Source organism: Camelus dromedarius, chromosome 4 (assembly GCF_036321535.1).
Source record: "Camelus dromedarius isolate mCamDro1 chromosome 4, mCamDro1.pat, whole genome shotgun sequence".
Classification (NCBI taxonomy): Eukaryota; Metazoa; Chordata; class Mammalia; order Artiodactyla; family Camelidae; genus Camelus; species Camelus dromedarius.
This window is the reverse complement of record NC_087439.1, coordinates 64,617,713-64,638,204: the sequence shown is the minus strand read 5'-3', so window position 1 is coordinate 64,638,204 and position 20,492 is coordinate 64,617,713. Positions and strand designations below refer to the sequence as shown.

Sequence of the window (20,492 nt, the reverse complement as noted above, 5' to 3'; positions counted from 1 at the left end):
CGGGTGATGCAGTCTTCTGCCTGCTTCTCATTGTTCATCTTGTGGTACACCACAGCAGCCACTGCCAGGGGGCCCGCGTCCCCGCAGAGGAAGGTGATAGACCGCTTGCTCAAACAGTTGAGACTTTGCTTTACGTAGCCATGTGCCATCTGTAGGTAGGCAGGGTCCCCAAACACATCATAGAGCTGTAGGTAAAGCACAGCAATACCTGGAAAGCAAAAAGAAAATCACGTACAGATGAGGAGAGGGCATTTGATTGTATGTTTTGTGTGTGTTGCCGACCCAGCAGTGTTGATTTTCGATAAGCTATAATAAACATGTAAATTATCTGGAAGTTCAGATGACCTTAGTTCTTGACTCAGCTTTATTACTAAATAGCTCTAAGAACCAGCAGGCAACCACTTGTTCCCAGTTTCCTTACCATTACAACTCTAAATCAAAATAGGAACTGTAAGAACTCTAAACCCAAGTTTAATATTAATCCTTCCTGCACTCTGGCTATTGTGTTAATATATTCTTTTTGATGGTTAAATGATAGGCCATAAACCTATGGTTCCAAATAAATCGCCACATACTTATTTAACAAATAATAATTAATTTAATAATAAACAAGAAATGTTTGTTCTTGTGAGCTAAAGAAATTCACAGACTAGCAAAGGAAAAACTCAATTTTTCTTTGCATAGAAGATAATTTCTTCCATGACAAGACAGAGTAACCAAGTCCCCTACCCAGTATTGTTCCAGGCAGGGATTATAAGAAAAGTACTAAGTTATCTGAGATCTGAGAAAATGAACTCAATTCCTCTTTTTTTTTTTTTCTCACTGTCGAGGACCCAGCCACTTTAGGAACTGTGCTGTAGAAGCTGCCAAAAACTTCTGCTTTGAGCCTTACTTGACTTGCTTCTTATCCTGCTCTTAAAGCTGGCTATACGTAATTGAGGCCTTGTCTGCACGTCTTCGTTCCAAATGCCTGTCACAGTAGACGGATCCTTTCCTCTGAAGCCGACTGGTCTCAGGGCAGACTCAAAGATGTGGGGTAGGGAGCCTGCCTGCCTGCCTGCAGCATTTCCAGAAACTCATTTCTCCCCTTAAAGTACATTTTCCATCTCATTTACCATTTTTAGAAGATACAGAGTCTCTGTTTAAATCTAAATTAATAGAGCCAATCTCTTCATGGATTTCAATGCAGTAAAAACGCAGTTTGCAAAATTACTTTTCACTGTACTGAGGACAATTTTAAATTTAGATACTTTTCTCATTTTGCATGGGTAATCTCCAAAGCTTTGTGCTACAGACAATTCAATTTCACATGTATATTGAGGCCAAATTTTCATTTCCTGCCAAAGTTAATAACCTTGTCTGCTCTTTCAAAGTGGCTTGGTGTTAGTAATTCCACAAGCTGCTGATCAGATGTACCAGTGCTTAAGGTTTGTAGACATAAGTGTACAAAACCATGTATGTGGGTAAGGAAAAAAAAAATTCTCCTTTTCACAAATGATCAATGTCAAGAGCTTTTTCTAGAATTAGGTCCTTAATAGGCTTCATCTCCATCCACAGCAGGCATCTGCAGGCAACCCGTTTAAATTGTTACCCTTTCACTTTGCCCTCCTGTTCCCATCGCTGCCAGAACTTCCCTAATTAAGTTATGTAGGCACTGAAGCCAGATAATGACATGACTGAGACCAGAGAAAATAAAAAGTGATTAAATACAAACCCAATGATTGTCTTCCTTTTCAGACCTTTGTCTCTCATTATCAAGAATTTCTCTTGGCCTAAATAGTTACTAAACAAAACCCATTAAGGTGTGCAATTGTAAGGTCTGATGCATTTCTCATGAAAAACACAGTCATTTCTCAAAGTCTCACAATATTTCATTTATATGAAAAGTTTTTTTTTTTTTTCTTTTCGATCACCGGAGAATTGGCTCCCCATGACCTCAGTTCTATTTCTCTCATCCTTCAATTCTGGCCCTCTATGTCTGCGTATTTTGATTAAGCAAACCTTCTGCTGTTTGCAGTTTACAGTGCCTACCTTCCTCCCTGCTGCAAGACAGCCAACGGTGAAAAGGGTTTCAAGTGAGGAGTGCTATTGCCAATTAGAAAAATGTTCCTGGACAAGCTTACTATGAATCAGTCTAGGTCAGGAAAATAAGACAAAATGCAGTAAGTCAAAGACATTTAATGCCTCATCAATATTTTATACATCAGGTGGCCTAGTTTGATAATGGAAAAAATGGGGGGAATTGCCTATAACCCACTGTCTTGAACCTGATTCTTACAATCTTCTAACCTTTGACAATATTCATGCTTATAACATCAACTTTGCATAAATACTGAAGATTGAGAGGTAACTGGCAAGGTGGGAAATAAAGACACAACCGCAAGGGCTCTGCAGGGAAAACTCATCCAGCCCTCATACCTACTCACAGCCCTGCCTCAGTCCATGCTTACTCTTTTCACATGTAATTTTTATCAAAATAAATTTGTTCTTCATTGAAAAAAGTCAAACAGTACTGCAAGGCTTAATAGAGTTTTGCCGTTTCTTGCCCTACTCTATTCCTGCCTCCCAGAAGCAACCACTTTCAATAATTTTAGCCATTTCCTTAGTATCTGCCTCCACATTTCTAGTATGTTAGGTGCTTTCTGTTGATTTTTCTGTATCAGACAGTTTTGATTCACATTCCATTCTCGAAGATAAGAACTTAGCTCTTATAACAGACTGCTAAGCAGTCCTCTCAAATTTATCTCCCTTTTCTCTCAACAATAACACCCTGGGTTTTAGCTAGGTACATGCTGCCCAGAACAGTCTTCTTTACAGCTGGGTATGGCCATGTGCATGGGTAAGTTCTGACCAGTGAGACATAGTGGGGATAATGAGGGTAGCTTCAGAAAATGTTCCTGAAAGGCGGGGGACCTGCAATTTCTTTCCTCCTGGCTGGAATGCAGATGTGATGGTGTAGCTTGAGCAGCCATTTTAGACCATGAAGTGGCAGCTCTGTGATGAGGATGGTAAAGCATCAAGATCAAAGAAACTTAAAACCCAAAGGACTCTGAAGCTGCCGCCACACCAGTCCCTGACTGTCTACTGACACAAGAGAGAAGTTCTGTTGTGTTAAAGCCACTGTTATTTCAGGTGTATTCCCACATGCTAGTAAGCTTAGTCCTAAAGAATACAGCTCTCTTCAAAGCTGGAGAGGTAGGTAGAAATACATTCACTGAAACACAATAGCTGCTAAATGGTACTCCCACAGATGCCATGACAGTTTCAAGACTGATCATAAAAGGTCAAAAAGTGGGTGATGGTCCAATTCCTGGGGATCCCAGCCCCTTCCCCCAAAGTAGTTGGAGACCACATAGGGTCTTGTAAACCAGTTCAGGATTTTAAGTTTTATTTGAAAAGCACCATTTTAACACACAGGAATAGCATAATTAAATTTCTTATTTTAAAAATTCACTGTAACTGCACTATAAGGTTTGTTAAAGAGTATGGAACAGTGGATGCAGGGGGAGCAGTTAGGGAGGATATTTCAGGAATACAAGTGAGAGACAGTGGTTGCAGTAGAGATGGAGTAAGACTGAACTGTAAAGATAACTGTCTGGAAGGCAAAAATCAACAGAAAGTGGTAAGGAACGTCTGAGGGGGAGATGTCTAGATGACTCGCAGACGTCTACCTTCAATTGCTAGATGGGCGATCCTCTGAGACCCGCCGACACCTCTAGGGGATGGCCAGATTTTGGAGGGACGATTACAGTTGTACCCATTCGTAAACTCATCCCCAAACATGATTCCAGTCTCTAAAAGACATTTAATATAATGACAAAGAATGTTTCTTACTGGCTTCTAGAATAAAAGCCATCAAATATGCTTATGAGACTCAATATAGGATGATGTATGGAGTTTACACTTTTTAATGTTTTCTTTAATCACAGAATATGCTACTTAATCAAGAATATCCTTGGACTTAAATTTGAATAGCAGATAAAATTTCCTCCTTTATTGTTTATTAAACAAAAAGTAGAATAATAGAGATTTACTTTCTTCCTCTACCCTTTCACTTTTTCCTCCAGACCAGAGAAGACTGAATTGAGACTTAAAATTTGATTGCAATTAATTGTAAGAATATACTCCAAACTGTTTTAGATTTTAGAATAATTTAAAAAAAATCCCTCCCCCACCTTTTATGACTCTGGATGAATTCTGACATTTTTGTTGGTACAAAATTTAAGTTAAATCTTCTTTTTTAGCTAGTCCACTCCATGATAACTACTGTCGCTAGCTATGGAAACCAATGCTTTTTGGTCTGAATTTTACTATCTTGTTAGATTTGCTCATATATATGACTTAAACATATTGACATATTATAAAAGAGAAAATAACCCACATGAAGAGAGAGATGCTGAGAACTGAGTACAGCAAAATCTAAGCCATTATTTTCCCATTAATACTCAAGTCATTAACGGTGATCAATAATATTTCGATAATGTCCTAATTCTGTTAAGTAATGAGTACCGTCCTTCAGGAAAAGGAGATTATTCCTACTCTGGATGGTCTTCATTTCCCAAAGGGTATGGGAAAGTTGTTTTGGGGATACCACCTTTATTTTACATGCAAATCCAGGCAAATTTAAGTAACATCAGTCAAAAACAATCAATAAAGTATCATTTAGAATCATGCATGGGAAGTCACTAATTTCAGAAATAGCATGTTAGTTTTTTAGTTATTCACAGCCTTGGAAGCTGACTTGGAGAAGGAACAGAGAGAGATGGGCAGAGTATCCCCTCCATCCTGGGGGAAAAAAAACCACCTCAAGGAGAAGTAGGTATGGGTGGGGCATGGACTGAAAGGGAGGCTTCACATGTGGGAAGGCTAAAATGGAGCAAATGCAAACAGCACTCCCAGCATGTGGAATCAGCTGAGCAAATCCACGTGCACAAGAAGACCAGGGGATGACCTGGTTAGTAAGGCTGGACCTCCTTGGGGGTTCAGATTATTAAAAGCCAGACACAGAAATTTAGATTTGATGCCAATCTGCTAGTTTATATAGAGTAGCAGCATTCAAAAACAGCGTTTTTCAAAGATAAATTTGGCTACAGGTGTTAGTCCAGGACCTCCACGATGGGACTGAACATGTGGGCCTTTATTAGGGAAGCAGATCTAGACACGAGCCCCGTGGAAGAGTACCGCGGGCACACACCTGCAGCTGCATGCTTTGGCTTCCACCTGTGGCCCCTGCACCAGAACAGGTGGCCTCACCTAGCTACAATGACATCAAGAGGTGTAACCTCCCAGGAGCCCAGGAGAGGGACACCAGATAGGGTGAGCCCTGGAAGTGTCTAAAATGGGGCCTGGCAGGGAGACGGCAGAAAGAGGGAGCCAAACCTCGGACAGGTTGGGTTTGGGGTATTTATTAGTCATCCAAGCAGAGATGTCAAGCATGTAGCAGGGTGTGTGAATCTGGAGTTCAGGGAAGAGAGGTTGGATAAATGCCCTCTAAGAAATAAACAGAACCTACTTATCAGCTTCTGTGATCTGAGAAGCCAGCAGAAGCCCAGATACCTACTGCTTCCATCTTATAACTCCTGGAACCTGTTTGGTTGCTCAGAACCGCAGTGGCCAATGTGACTGAGTCTGTCACATCCCTGATGTGGCTAGTGGCTGCTGTAATGGATGGCAAAGTAGCATTTCCATCACTGCAGAAAGGTCTAAGGACAGTGCTGCTCTGAACACTAGGGACAGTGTCATTCTTTATAAGAAGTTCCGGATGTCTGGCACTGCCTCATGTCTCATCCTAGGAGTCACTTGGTTTTGAAATGTTGACAACTAATTTACTTGAAAGACAAAAAATAGACTATGAGGACCAAATAAAACTTTGCTGTAACAGGAACCCATCCTGGCTCTCAGTATGAAAGCTCTGAACTAGATTTTTTCTATTTGGTTTCCTTCTGTAGCTAGTACTCTAGGGAGGGAGGGTAAATTGTTTAGGGACACTTTAAATATGCAGTTTCCTTACTCAGCTACTTATCCTCAGTAGTACTATAAATATAGCCAGCTGCTGAGTAGTAATTAATACTAAGCCTTTGAATTTCTGAGGGATCATTAGTCCTATTCATCTTGACCAATCAAGACCCTGGTGCATCTCAAATATCTATGGAGATGATAAAAATCTCCACAGATGTATGCAGCTCTCAAAACACTTCTCTGTAATTCTGCATTTTAGAGGTTGCTTCTTAACACTATTCATTTATTTTACAAACAGCCTACACTGATGTAAAAACCTTTGCCACTTCAGCTCTGCAAGTTATTTCCTTGCAGGCCAGGTGCTTTTGAAGACTCTTCATGTACTCTGGTGGGAAAAACCATGTTCAGGTTACAGATACTGCTGGAGTCACTGGAGGTGCTCAGCTAAGGCCCAAGAATGGGTCTCAACAGTGATGTGTAGACAAGAACTTCCTAAAGGAAGGGGTATGGGTTGTTCCAACCTAAATTTCAAATAAACTGTTTCCTAGTTGAAACTTTAAAAGCTTGTCATTTTTTCCCCTTTCAGATTAATGAAAATATAAGAAACGAAAATTTTCTCTGATTAACCCCATACAGTATGATCACCTGCTTTCTAAGTAGGTTGGTACTTTGTAATGCAATGTTTTGTAACTGTGCCTCAATTTTGTGTGTGTTTGAGTGTGTGAATTTCCATTTCTTCAACAAGATGACAGTGTCTTAAGGGTAGGATTCCTGTTTTCCAGTGACTGCAGTTACTATTTGTAGCGCTCTCCACAAACCCTGGAGTAAACACTGCCCTGACTAGTACATCCATACAGTCTTCAGATTAAAGCCGGGCATGGTGCTGGCTTTCCAACTCCAGTACTTTTCATACAGGTAATCTGGGGACGAAACCAGTTGCCACTCTACACTCTTGATTTAATAATACTGCCCCACACAAAGAAGTGGAAAAGTAAATAGAGGGCAAATGAGCCCTCTGAAGATGTATCTTCTTTTCTCCTTTATTTCCAGAGCACAAGAGGAAAAGAGATTAAAATTTTAAAAAGGAGACATCATAATTTCCTCCCTCCTTCCCTCAGTTGCCCTGCAGTGTACTGCTTTGTGTAACCATCAAATTAGGAAGTGCTCCCAGTCTTTTATTCAGACTACCATTAACAGGTGATAAATCCTTCAGCACAGTCGTCGTTAAGAGCGTGGGTTCAGGAATCACTGCCTGGGATTGAAGCCTGGCTCTGCCGCTTCCCAGCTGTGTTATCTTACCCTACTTACTAAATCTCTCTGTGCCTGAGTCTTTATCTATAAAATGGAAATGACAGTAGCTACTCCAGTTACTGCGTGTGAATCATGCTGATCAATATAATCATTCCCAGGACATAGTACTCACTCAATAAATGCCCAACCCCATTAGACTGTGAATCTCTGTGTGTGCTGAATGAGTCACTTCTCATGTCTCATCTCTGATGCCAGAGAGTACAGAGGGAGCCATACTCTCCTCTTCCTTTTTCCATTCCCTGCCTTTCTCCGCCCTCACTGGCTCCTCTGGCTGGGGACAGCTGGCCAAGTGCTCCCGACACACGTGCATCTGGCCTCTCAAGCTTTCTGAAAGTCTTCTTGTCCTCAGGCTCTCTCTTCCTCTCAATCCTGTTTCTTATGTGGTAATCCATACCTTGGGCTGTCTAGGTGCTCTCTGAGTCTGGGGAAGTAAGTTCAAACTGGGGGCAAAAGGGAGGAAGCCTATTTCATGTCCAGGTCTAAACATATGCTCTTTATCCAGCTTTACCAAGTATAAAGCAGATATTATGAGACCGGCCTCATTTCTAAGTTCATTTCTCAACTGCATCTGAGGCTGAAGGGAAAGACTTGTGATTAACTGACTCTTTCACATCCTAATAGACATGACATGAGTTAGATCCCTGCCCTTTCCCGATTCCACCTGGCTTTATTTGTGACATTTAGTTTGCTAGGTGGCAGCTGCAGTGGCAATGGCAGGCCACTCTCTGTCCACTCATTCGTTTGTTCATTCATCGAATATTTATCAAGCATCAACTATGGAGCTGGCGTTGTGTAACTACTGAAGTTAATGGAATGAAAATAACAAAATGTGGTCCCGGTCTCCTTGGTACTGTCTGTAAAAATCAAGTGCCTAGATATGCCTTCTTTCTTTACCTCTGGCCATTTCTTCTGATCTACCTATCAACAGTCTCATCCCGTTCTCTGTGCTTCACCCAAGCACACTGGTGGCATCTAAACCCTAGAGCTGCTTCAAGCCTGTGTCTCAGCAATTTAAGATAACCTACAGGTACAAAGAAAGCAGGCGACATTCTTGGCACATCCATCTGTCTAGCAGTCACTGCGAAGGGCTCTAATAAACCCGGTGTAGATCCATGCTGTTGATCCCTTCCGTTTGTCCTAACAACACTGGCTGGAAGGCACAGGTGCTTCTCATGAAGGTGAAGGGCACTTGGTCACGGCTCAAATTAGACATTGAAATGCTGGCTCTGATTAAGAGCTACTTATAAGGAGATCAAATTGCAAAAAAAAAGACATCAGACCAGAGTGATTCCTTTTAAATAAGTCTGGTATCAGCAGAAACTAAGACCCACATACTAAAGCTGCAGCTCAGAAGCTATACATTTGGCAGATCAGACGAACAGCATCTTTAAACACTTTAATAACCTGCATTTGGAGTGTGAGTTAATATTACTCCAGGGATTATGCTGCATACCCTCTTATTTAAAATGTTATCTAATACTTGAAAAGAGGAAATACAGGCCAATCTTGGCCTCATTAACTTTCTGAGTTGGTTATATAAGATTGGGTCATGTCTTTTGGAACTAAATCCCCTAGAGTCCTCTGTGTATTTTTTTTTTTTTTAAGCATGAGCTGATCATCATTTCCCTTAGGAATCATCATAGTTAAGAGTGGAAAAAAATAAAATTAAATGAAGGCTAGCACATTTCCTCATTCTCTCTTGAAGACACTAGTGAGATCAGCCATCCCTTGGGTTTACTTAACTTTTCTACTATGTTATCTGCAAGGGAACCAATCTTTCCTAGTAAATGCTTATTTCTAACATGAGAATACTTCATCTGCTCATTTAATCCTTTATAGTAACAATTCCTCACCAGTGTTTCATGTTTTCCATTTTATAAGGTACTTTAAAATCCTCTCTCCCCTAGAACCTATGATCTACCTGGAATAAAACCCACAGCAGCCCAATGGCAGGTTGCATTATGCTCTCTGGTGAGTCCCCACAGACCCCTGGACACTACCCACCACCACTCAGCAGCGGGCCTTCAGATTTGATCTTAAGGGGCTTCCATGCCTGCTGTTTTCCTGCACTGCCTGCTGCTATGTGCACAGGCACATGGAACAGTTCTTGATGGAGCATCTAAAGGACCAAATGGCTTCCCTTGCCTCCCAAGCTGGGAACAGATACTTAATGAGCTCTTGTAAATCTACCGGGAAAGGATTAAGGCCAAAAAGAACAACTCAATGTTTATTGCTGGCATGTGTCATACATCAAAATCATGATGCACTATACTTCAGTGTACTAAATTTTATAAAGGAGGATTTCAGTGAAAAGAACTGAGGCTGTTCATTTCAAATATCGCTTATTAACAGTTGCAAGAGCTACTAATTGCTTTCAGACGATAGGCGATTATTTTACTCAAGAAGATCCTCCACAAGCCTTTTCAAATATGAACAATTATGAGGAAAAGGTTTGTTTTGGCCCAGTTAATTTTTCATCCTGAAACCATGCTGAATAAATTAATTCAGGATTAGGAAGGGGAAAAACAACTTTTGCAGAACAGCGCTGGAGATTTCACTTTCTAGCTGCAAATGCCCATAAATTTTTAGAGGGTTTACTCTATGTCCAATCCCAAATAATGTTATTTAGTAGACATTTTAATAGCAATTACTCCTGCCTATCTAACAAGCCATGTTTTCTTCTACCTTTCCAAATTCCTGTCATGTTTTAGCAGGGTTTATTGTGATTTTTTTTCTAAAACACTTAACACTGACTAGTCATTAGCCATGTCTAAAAAGTTCGTACAGCATGAGTGGCATCATGTTGGCATTGCTCAAATTACTCCAACTTACAGCTTACGTGTAGATCTTCTTCACTTATAAAATATATGGAGTGATCCCAGATGTAGGAGAAGTAAAAGACACATGATGCACTCATACACTCACACTTGCACTCCAAGCCAAGCTTGCTGGTTGAATCCTATCTTTGTCATTTACTAGCTGCGTTACCGTGAACAAGGTACTCAGCTTTGCTTTGCTTCAGTTTTCTCATCTACGAAATGGGGGTCTGAATGATATCCATGCCATGGAGTTATTCTGAGGTTTAGATGGGTTATTTAATACAAAGCAGTTACATCAGTGTCTGGAATATAACATTAGTTATTGGGACACACACACACACACACACACACACACTCTGACTCCTGTCACTCATTAGTTATTGGGACACACACACACACACACACACACTCTGACTCCTGTCACTCAAATGTCAATCCTGGTAACATTAACAAGAAATGTGTTTTACTTCTGTCCTTTAACAGTCAAATGATCATGAAACTACAAACTGATGATCTTCATTCCTTTAAGAGCCAAAATTCATTCAATATATTCTATTATTAAAGTACTAAATTCTTGTCTTTGAACATTAATGTACAGTAATAATTTTTTAACTCTCAATTATTGGCTGAAAAATTGATTATTCATAACCCTTCATTCCGGGATAAGTATGAGAGAGACCAGAGGGATTTATGGTAATAAGTGCCTCATTTGCCAATATGACACAGCTGCAGGGTTTAAAGAATTCCCATCAGAAAAGACTGAATCACTTGCCATTACTAAAAGAGGTTGCTAAGAGACTGCTATTAGTAAATTTCTCTCATAGGAAAGCTCTCAAAGTACACTTTAAAGCTGACTGTCTGTATCAGGACCACTGAGGCTTGCAAACTGCAGATTTCTGGGCCCTGTTCAAGACCTGCTGAAGCAGAATCTCGGCTGCGAGGTCCAGGAACCTGCATTTTTTATGATAAGCACCACTGCCTTAAAATGAAATCCAAATTTCTTATGCTGAAGACCTGCTCCTCCTTGTCTACTTTTTGAGAGTAACTGAGAAACACGGAGTCTCTAAGCTGTGCTCTCTTCAAGATTAGAAAGCTGTCTTTCTGTGTCTCTGCATTAGTAAGCTAGCTGCAGTTCTTCAACTTTCCCTCTGTGGTTCCCCCTCACCTTTTTTGACAGCCACGTACTATTTTCTCCCAAACTTTCTTGACCTCTTAATGACTGGCGAAACAGTGAATGTCAACCAACCAGCAATGACCAAATGGAAGGTTTAGTTCACAGAATCTATACTTGACCCTGGGTCCCTGTATGGATCACTAATACCTAAAGAAAAAAAAAAAAAAGACAATTCTGGACATGTTTTATTTCCATAGGTAAATTCTCCTGTTTCATGCACTGTATTATGGAACTCTTCCCACTGAATCCCATCTCCGAATGAACCATGTAATGTTGAACATAAATTTTTCTTCCAAGTATGGCAGCCATCCAAATCTGTGTCAGGCATGAATTCCATGAATATGTTTACCCTGCCCTAAATTCTAAGCACTGCTAAAGATCCAGGAGACACCCAGGTTAGGCTGAGGGCACTGTGTTCTCCCCAGAATCGTTTAAGGGTGCACCATTCAGTCACACAGCTCTGGAAGGTAATGCCTAGGCTCTCTCTCACCATGCTTGTGCCAGCTCACAGGCAGCACTCCATACCTGTCCAGCCAGTGTAAACGGTGCTGTCCCGAGGGTCTGCTGACTTCAGGCCTCTCTCCATTTGCTGAAGAAGCTCTCGAATCTTATTGTTCAAGCGTTGTGAGAACTCTGGAGTTAGCTGTAGGTATTAGAGGGAAAACAAGTATCAAAAAATAAGGGCCACTTGGTGTCACAGACCACAGGCTATCAAAAATAGTGGAGTGCTTTCTGGTGTTTCAGTCATACATGTAACTGATGCAATAGCGTAAAATGAGTATATTTCAATAAATAATAGGAGGGTCTTTCATTTCTACTTAAGCTACATTTGTTTTTTTGCCTTAGAGACTGGATAATTATTTTACTTTTAACAGCAAGAACAAATTAACTAAACTTAAAAGTACTACTCTGTTTTCTTACTCATGTGAGGAAATAATTTTGCTGTAACTTAAATATTTAATTTTGCTGTAACTTAAATAATTTTGCTGTAACTTAAATATTTATCAGACTGCCAGTGATAAACTGGATCACAGTAATTTCCACCTGACAGGAATCATCTATTATTTAAACCAATATTTTTATTATAATAAAAGTCATTTTATTAAACCAAACAGAAATCAGAAAATGTTTGCTGTTTTCAAGCCACTGGATTTTTAGTATTCAGATAGCAGCAATGTTAATTTTCTAAAGAAACACATGAATTGTTTCTGTTATTTAAAAAATGAAGATGAACATTTATCAAAATCCCTTTAGAAAAAATAGATAATCATTTAAAAAAATTGTAGAAGTAGCATAAGAAATGCAGAATAAATTCACCGATCTCAGGAGGCTGAAGCAGAGTGGAAAGAGACCTAGCATCAAAAACCCACGCCCAGTACAGCACCCAGCAGGCTTCAAAAAAGTAAATATCGCTTCATGAATGAGACTGGCTACATCCTTGTCTGCTATTAGCTGAGTGATCATGCTCACCCCTTAACTTCTTTATGACTTCCTGTGAAGTCAGGATAATACCTGCCCCACCAATTTCAAAAGGTGTACTGAGGATCGAACGAGATTGTGTGTCTCATGCCTTTTGTACTCAGGGATGTGAATGTTGACATTTTTACTATTTTAAGCAGTCCAATGGTCTATAAAAAGTAATGATTTGGATATGGATTGAAAACACACTAAGGCTGGGGTGTGGGGTTTGTGACATCTGCATGAAGGCCCGGATGCGGGGCAAATGGTGAAGTCTATCCAATAATTGTTATTTGTCCCAAAGGTAACTGAAAAATATTTTGAAAGTTCTGTATACCCTGAATCATGAAGTGTCTTTAAAGGTCACCATAATGTATCCCTCAATAATTTTAGGAATCTGCTGTGATTCCCAGACTTGGATTTCACAAAGCAGTAAAATGCTGAAACAATGGCAGGAAACATGACAGGGGTACAAACATCTTATTTCACCAAATGAGGATTGTAAAAACAAACCTGACGACTCCCTGTGTGCATTATAATGTCATTTTTTAAAAAAAGGCATCTTAACATTGACAAAAGTAAGAAAGGCAGTATCAGAATTACTGATAATAACAAAAGATTTTAAGTTTTACTGATGCTCTGAAGAGTATCTCTGATAGGCAAAACAGACAGTCAGTCACATCTGGCTTATTTATTCTGAGGCATCACCATGATCCCTTAATCCACACTCCAAAGAAGAAACCACAGTGTTTGATGGACACACTCCCATTATTTAACAATTTCTGCCAAGAGGTTAAGATTTCAACAAGCCTTAAATATACATTTAGTAAGATAAAATATACTTCAGTATTAATATAAAAGGTCTATAAATCTCAACTAGATAGAAGAGTGCCTCTACATGACAACATGACATATCCTGTTCATATATCATGGATAATTTATCATCTTGCCTGGACTTACTGTAAGCAACCAAGAATAATGCAAATGCCTCAGCCTCAAGAATGGAAGTTACTTTCTGTGTGTCACATAATTGCATTTAATAAAGGGGAGCTGCCTAAGAACACTGATTGCTTGTGGCAGACCACGAAATTACTCAAACCTGGCAATAATTTGAAGACTCTAAAAGCCCTTTTCTCTGATACCAGAAAACAGAGCAGTTCTGTATAGAAATCTTTGTGTTAACAAGTTAAGGAGGACAGATCTCCAGGGTCTGATCCTTGGTGTTCAACATTAAACAATTTTAGAACTTGTAGGTCAATTTCTTTCTGGGATGGTTCCAAAAAACATGTGCTAGTCAATAAATCCCACTATAATTTTGGGGCCAGAGTTCAAATTTATGGATATCTTTTTTTCTCCCTTAGAAAACAGAGTTAAATTTGTAAAAAAGCATTTACTTCATAAACAGCCTAAATAGTGAGCGACATTTTATTGACAGCTTCTGACATTAGGATCCATCCTCAAGTGTTCTCTTTGCTAAGTAAGCATGAAGCAGCATGTCTTCCTCCAACAAGACAAGACAAGTGCTTCAGCTTCAGGATCTGCAGAGCTGGGCAGAACGCAGGTCCAAATGGCCAAAAGGAAGCCATCTGACTTCAAGGTAATTCTCAGAAGCTTTGTTTGTGCAGTTCAATTCTGGTCTTAAAAGAACCACATTGATTCTAGCTCCGTATACATCTTGGCACCCTTCGATCCTCCAGCTCTTCTCCATCTCTTTCATTCCTCCTTCCTGCATTACTCACCCAAGTTCACCTATAATGACAAGTGTTTTAGGGAAAGAACCAACAGAATCACTGAAAGTTAACTTGGCAGATATGAAATCTTGAAGATTTAAGAACCACATGTGAAAATGCTTTTTTGCATGACTGATGAGCTTAGAAGAAATGAACTGGTAAAAAAAAAAGTGTGTATATGTAAAGAGATCACTCTTCCAACCTAACTCCTAAGATTTCTCAACCAGGTATTCTTAACAAGAACTGTATTCCCTCTTAACAACTGAGCCACAAGAAAACACAGGCCTCTGGTATCTCATGTCCAGGTTCTCTTTCACACGGTGACTTGTGAGGTGCTAACCAGTTTAATTTACCAGTTATTTACTTATTTATTGCCAGCTGTGGGGATGTCTTGGGAAGAGTGGAAATGGTGCAAAAAAATTTCAGGCCTATGTGCCAAATTTCTCTTAGCACTTTCAGTATAAAGACGTCTTTACCACATTTTGGTTTACTTTTTGCCTTACCCTGCCTGTACTCCTGTTCAGTCATAAAACAGTAACACGGTGCATGTGAAATATCACCAAAATTTCTCACCTTTCTTTAAAATACAAACCAAAAATGGTCAAAAAAGCAAAATTACCCAGAATTTGCATAGCTGCCAACTTTTATAATTTAATTATCAAGGAAGTTATTTCAATTATTAATATTAATAATATTAACAATGTCTCCTTATAGAAAGAAGTTCAACATGTTAGAGCTCAAATTGTATATTTTACATATTTTAAATAGATTTCATACGTTTATACTGAAATTCTATATTTTTAAAAAAGGGCTGATAATGCCTTTCTTTTAGTCAAAATGAGCTCCTTTCCAAACACTTGGGCGTTTAAGGCAGGGATGCAGGCAGATAAATCCCAAACTCACCCTCCCTGTAGAATCAAAGTAGCCTTCGGCAAGGGATTTGTTATAATCGGCATAAGGATTCGGAAAGGCCCTTTGAGCCATGACGCCAGAAACGAGCCTGCAGAAAAGGGGAAAAAGAGAATCTATGTTGAGATAGGGCCCTCGGCTGAGCTGCGAGGGCGGCGGCCAGCGCCCAGGAGACACCTTCTTTCCAGCTCCTGGGCCACTGCGCGGTCCTGGTGGTCCGAGTGGACCCCGGGCCCACCGCGGCCCAGCCGCTAGGGCGTGGCACCTCCGCGAAAAGGCTGCCAGGGCCCCGAACCCACCGCGATGAAGGGGACCCGTTTTGTACCCCACTTTGGCACTCTTGTGAGCTGAAGCAACTGTCTGTCCAGCGTCCCGAAGCCCTGCGCAGCCTCGGGCCACTCACCCCGCAGCCTCCGGACAACAGAAGCGACGCTTTCACTGCCCACTTCCTGCCTAGCTCGACCAATCAGAACCTTCGCCACTCCGGAGGCCCGCCCCCTTCTCATTTCCAGTTTGTTAAAGAGACAGGAGTGTGGCTGCTGAAGGATGATGCAGGGTGACTCAATTTCTGGAGTGGGGACATATCTTAGAATAAGGAGCAACTGTGCCCAATGTGTCCTACCTTTCTTCTCTTTTAAATTCAAAAAAAAAAAAAATTAAACTAATTCAAGTTCAGATGATACCAAAAATCAGACTTTTTTTTTTTTTTTTTAAAACCTGGAGAAGAAAAAAGACTGCTCTGAGATCTGAACATTCTCATATACTTTTCAAACTTTTTCTTTCATTTCTTAAAAAATCAAAAAGCACCACTATCATTAGCAACAACAATGACAACAATCTTTGGAAATAATTTATGATAATTTAACCTCAAAGGCACTCAGTTGGTGTGAGTGGCCAAGGGCAAGATATCAAATGGCTATTGCTAAAACTTCAGGAAAAATAACACAAAAACACAAATTACAGCTCTTAAGAAACTTAATCTTCTCCTTAGCCTAAATTGGACTATAATACTATATATCAAATCCCTTAAAAAAAAAAATAACAAAGTCCAGTAGAGCAGGACATCCATATCATTCAACCTCAAAGTTTAGCAGTCTCTAGTATTTGAAAATTTTTGCTTTCATTTACATTTAAATCCCACCTGGTACACATTAGGCCCGTTCTGTTGCTCAGAGAATTTTGAAGTTCAGGTAAATAGAAAGAGTCACTGTCTCTTCTCTTTCATTCCCTCTTGTTTCAATGAAGGACCCTAGTCTCAAGCCTATTGCTGAAGCTCAGTCCCCGCCCCAGCTCCACCTTGGTCCAAACTTGTCCCTCTGTGGCTGCCATCCCAAAGTCTACTTCTGACCCCCTCTGGCTCAGTTTTTTTTTTTTTTTTTTTAAACTGCTGCCCTCCTGAGACACTTACTTGTTAGCTCCTTCACCAGATTCATGAAGGTTTGGTAGAAGCCCTCAGTGAATCTTAAATTGGACACCGTTCCTATTTTAATAGACATGTGTGTGGAGAAGCATCTCTTAAGAGATAAAAGGGAAAGAAGTGAAAGGCATTTCATCAATGATTTTTCTTAAATTATTAAAGGCTTACTATCATTTATCCATTCACAGTCTTTGAGCAGTTAGTATCAGTGTGATATTGAGTAGATTAATGACTCCTAGAGGGAGACGGCATCATAAAAGAGTAGATTGTGTTTGAACAGAAATGAAAGAAGAGTGGACGAGGAGGATGGAAGGAGATTAAGTGGAGGAGGAAGATGGGAAAGAAGAAAGGAGCATCTTGGTCTTGCATTTGGAAGGCCAGCCTCCTGAAGACCAAAGAAGTGAATGGATAATTAGTGAGGTCATGCACGGGCTCTCAGTCTCAGCACTGCTCATGTTTTGGAAGGGATGCTTCTTTGTTGCGGAAGCTGTCCTGTTCATTGTAGTGTGTACAGCAGCATCCCCCACCCCTCCTCCCACTCGATGCTGGTAGCACCCTGTCCCCAAGTGGTGACAATTAAAAATGTTTCCAGACATTGCCAAATGCCAAAAGTCCTTGAGGGGGGAGAGAGGGACAAAACTGATCCTGGTTGTGAACTAGTGAGAGACTGTAACCAAAAATGTTTAATAAGATTGCAGGGTTTTACTCCAGTGTCATTGCAAATATGGTTTGTGAGAATAACGTGCTGACAGGAACTCAGGAAGAACTTGGGGTTATAGGGGTGTGTGTGTGTGTGTGTGTGTGTGTGTGTGTGTGTGTGTGTTTTTAAATCTCAGTGCAGAAATGAATTAATTTTACTCTTTGGTTTTTAGTATCGCTCATTGGTACATGGAAGACCCTAATTCTAGTTCAACTTTTCCCTTAATTCCATTTTCCTACTCATTCCTCTCTTCCAGGAGGCAATCACCACAACATATTTAATTTGCATATTCTTTGGAAAATATGTCATGGTTTCCCTAGGTATGCATTTTTAAAAAGTGGAGTAGTGCTGTAAGTAACAATGTGTGTTCTAGATCTATTTGTGTTGCTCTGTGTACAGTTAGTTGTTTTAGTTAATTGTATACTTAATATTTTCATAGTACATCTCCACCTCATTTTACCTATTCTTTCCCCCAAGGATGGGTGTATTTTTACATTTAAGTCTTGAACCTATCTGGAGTTTAGTTTTTAACCTAGTGTGAAGCATGGATCTAAACTTATTTTGGAAGGGTATAGAATTGTTTTGAAAGGTTAACCAAGCATGGCAAGTCCTCTCTTAATCAGAAAAAACCCAAAGATTTGAATTACTAGAAATCATTTAGAACTTGTTTCTTTTGTTTTGTTTTAGAAGGAACCCAAAGAGTTTCTCCTTGGTTCTGGCTCAGAAGAAAAGTGTTTGACACTGACGTACCTGTATTAGTCTTTTAGAGTGGTCATAATGAAGTACCACAAGCCTGGGTGGCTTAAACAACAGAAATTATGGTCTCACAGTTCTGAGGTTGGAAATCCAAGATAAAGGTGCTGGCGGCATTGTTCTCTCCTGAAGCTTCTCTCCTTTGCTTGCACATGGTTGTCTTCTGTGTTTTAACATGGTCTTCTCTCCATATGTGTCTGCGTCCTGATCTCTTCTGATACAAATAACTAATCATATCAGCTTAGGCCCACCCTACTGACCTCATTTCACCTTAATTACCTCCTTGAAAAACCTGCACCTCCCAACTCAGACACATGTGGAGGTACTGGGAGTTAGGGCTTCAACACATGAATTTTGAGGGACACAATTCAGCCCATAACAGCACATACATTTTCACCTCTGGCTATAGTGGCTGCACACATTTGTGGTTAACACGGTTTTGATTATTGATTATTTTTTAAGGACCATTCCACTTTTGATAAATTTAGAATGTTATTTTTTGAAAAATATTGCCATATTCTTTCTTTTAATTTGTGAATCTATTTTGTGTAAACTCTCAGGAAATAGTCATTATACTATTGCCTTTAAAAAATACCTCTAGAAATCTGGGAACATTTATATTAAACTGAGAAAACATGTGTCATCTGTGGACTCTTTAGTTCTCTTCTAAGACTTTAATTTCAAAATGCTATAATGTGTATTAGTTACAGTGAAAGCGAACTTATAAAGAGGCTCAAAAGCATGACATGAAGAGAAATTAATTTTTCTCTTACTTGAGGTTATCTTTGCTCCATGTAGCTATTTAGGGTCACAGATTCCTTCCATCTTGTTGTTTCTCCCTCCATTAGTGTGTTATCCTTGTCTGCAAGATCCATGCTGGTCACATTTGTATTCCAGATAATCCCTGTGGGAAGGTCAGGAAAACACAGAGAAGTGCACATCTGATGCCTTCAACCTCAGACCAGGAAGTGGAATCCATCACTTTCCACATTATTCCAGTGGTGAGAGTTCAGGCACATGGTCACCTCTAGCTGCCTAGGAGGCTGTGAAAAAAAAGTCTTCTGCTGAGCTGCTGTGTGCCTACCTATAATGAAAGAAGGGAGAGACTAACTGTGATGGTCAGTTAGCAGTCTCCAGCGCATAAATTCTAGTCACTGATACTGTGTGTCTCCTATCAAAGGGGCAACATGCTTAAATTTCTGTAGTGTTCCCTTTGCTTCTGACCTCCAAGCAACCAAGTCTTCTCTGTATTCCCTTGAACTTTCTGGGTCACTGACATAAAGTAGAAGACAGATTGTAAGACTCCATAGTCTTTCTTTTCTTTTCTAGAAAAATCTCCCCTCTCAAAACAAAATAAAACAAAATGCACACAGAAAATCAGGCAAATGGCTATTTTTTTGCACTTTTCTCCTAAGTATTACATCTTTTGTGGAGAATACCCTATTTCCGTTTCAGCTCAAAGAAGTAAAAACAAGAGTTTTCTAAGTCTGAGTTTAATATCGCCGTGCTGTTGGCTTAACGTCCATCTGGGACTGTGTAATACTGAAGCAATTTTCTGTTTCATTTACAGTACAGAATCCTGGGATTGAAAGGAGGTATTGACAGTGGGGGAAACAAGGGCATGAACAGACATACCCCACGTGCACCATGGTACGCTTTTAATTTCCCGGAGATAGTATTTCCTGTGGTGCTGGTAGCACTCCCTTCCTCCCTTGTCAGGACCGTTATTAGTGTGCTGACAGATTCCTTTCTCTAAATGTACCCGCTGGCTGGGTGAGAGATGCTATTATGTGAGACAGGTGTGCTGGGGTTTTCTTGGGAGATTAAAGACTGTGAATACAGAAAGTTGGTAAAACATTGTACAAACATTTAAACTGTCTTTTCCTCTCTATGCTTAACATGTGAGAAAGGCTCTTGATCAGCAGTGTCAGTCCATGTCTTAACTAGCAAAATAAAAAAGAGGTTTTTCCCTTTATTGTTGAAAATACGTACCTATGTAGGTTGTTAAAGTTATGCAGATCCCCATCTCTTCTCTATGCTTAAAATGCATAATGAAGGTAGAAATGGGAAGTGTCCCTTACCAGAGCAGCCTTCTCACTACCGTGAAGCATTAGTCAGGCGGATTATGTTTGCTTCCATCCCTACTCAACTGTACACAGCTCACCTATGGAATGAGATGATTTATCACCAAAGCTTTGCAAAATGTCCCATTTCAAGGTGTTCTTTTGGCATATCTGGAGTCCTATTTCCTGGCAGGGGAAAG

At 40.0% G+C, this 20,492-nt stretch overlaps 1 protein-coding gene across 4 annotated transcripts in view; it reads right to left on the bottom strand.

Annotated features, from left to right (window-relative positions):
- LANCL1 (LanC like glutathione S-transferase 1) overlaps positions 1–15,813 on the bottom strand; it is a 30,597-nt gene extending 14,784 nt beyond the window's left edge. The window contains exons 1-4 of one of the 4 annotated variants that reach the window (XM_010994792.3): positions 15,763–15,813; positions 15,354–15,450; positions 11,788–11,905; positions 1–208 (exon numbers count right to left, since the gene is read on the bottom strand). In XM_010994792.3, coding sequence (XP_010993094.1) covers positions 1–208; positions 11,788–11,905; positions 15,354–15,434 — 407 coding nt within the window. In that variant the 5' untranslated portion in view covers positions 15,435–15,450; positions 15,763–15,813. Of the gene's footprint in view, positions 209–11,787; positions 11,906–15,353; positions 15,451–15,658 lie in introns of all 4 variants that reach the window. The other 3 variants (XM_010994791.3, XM_031451839.2, XM_031451840.2) reach the window with 3 other exon arrangements.
- Between the last annotated feature and the right edge of the window lie 4,679 nt (positions 15,814–20,492).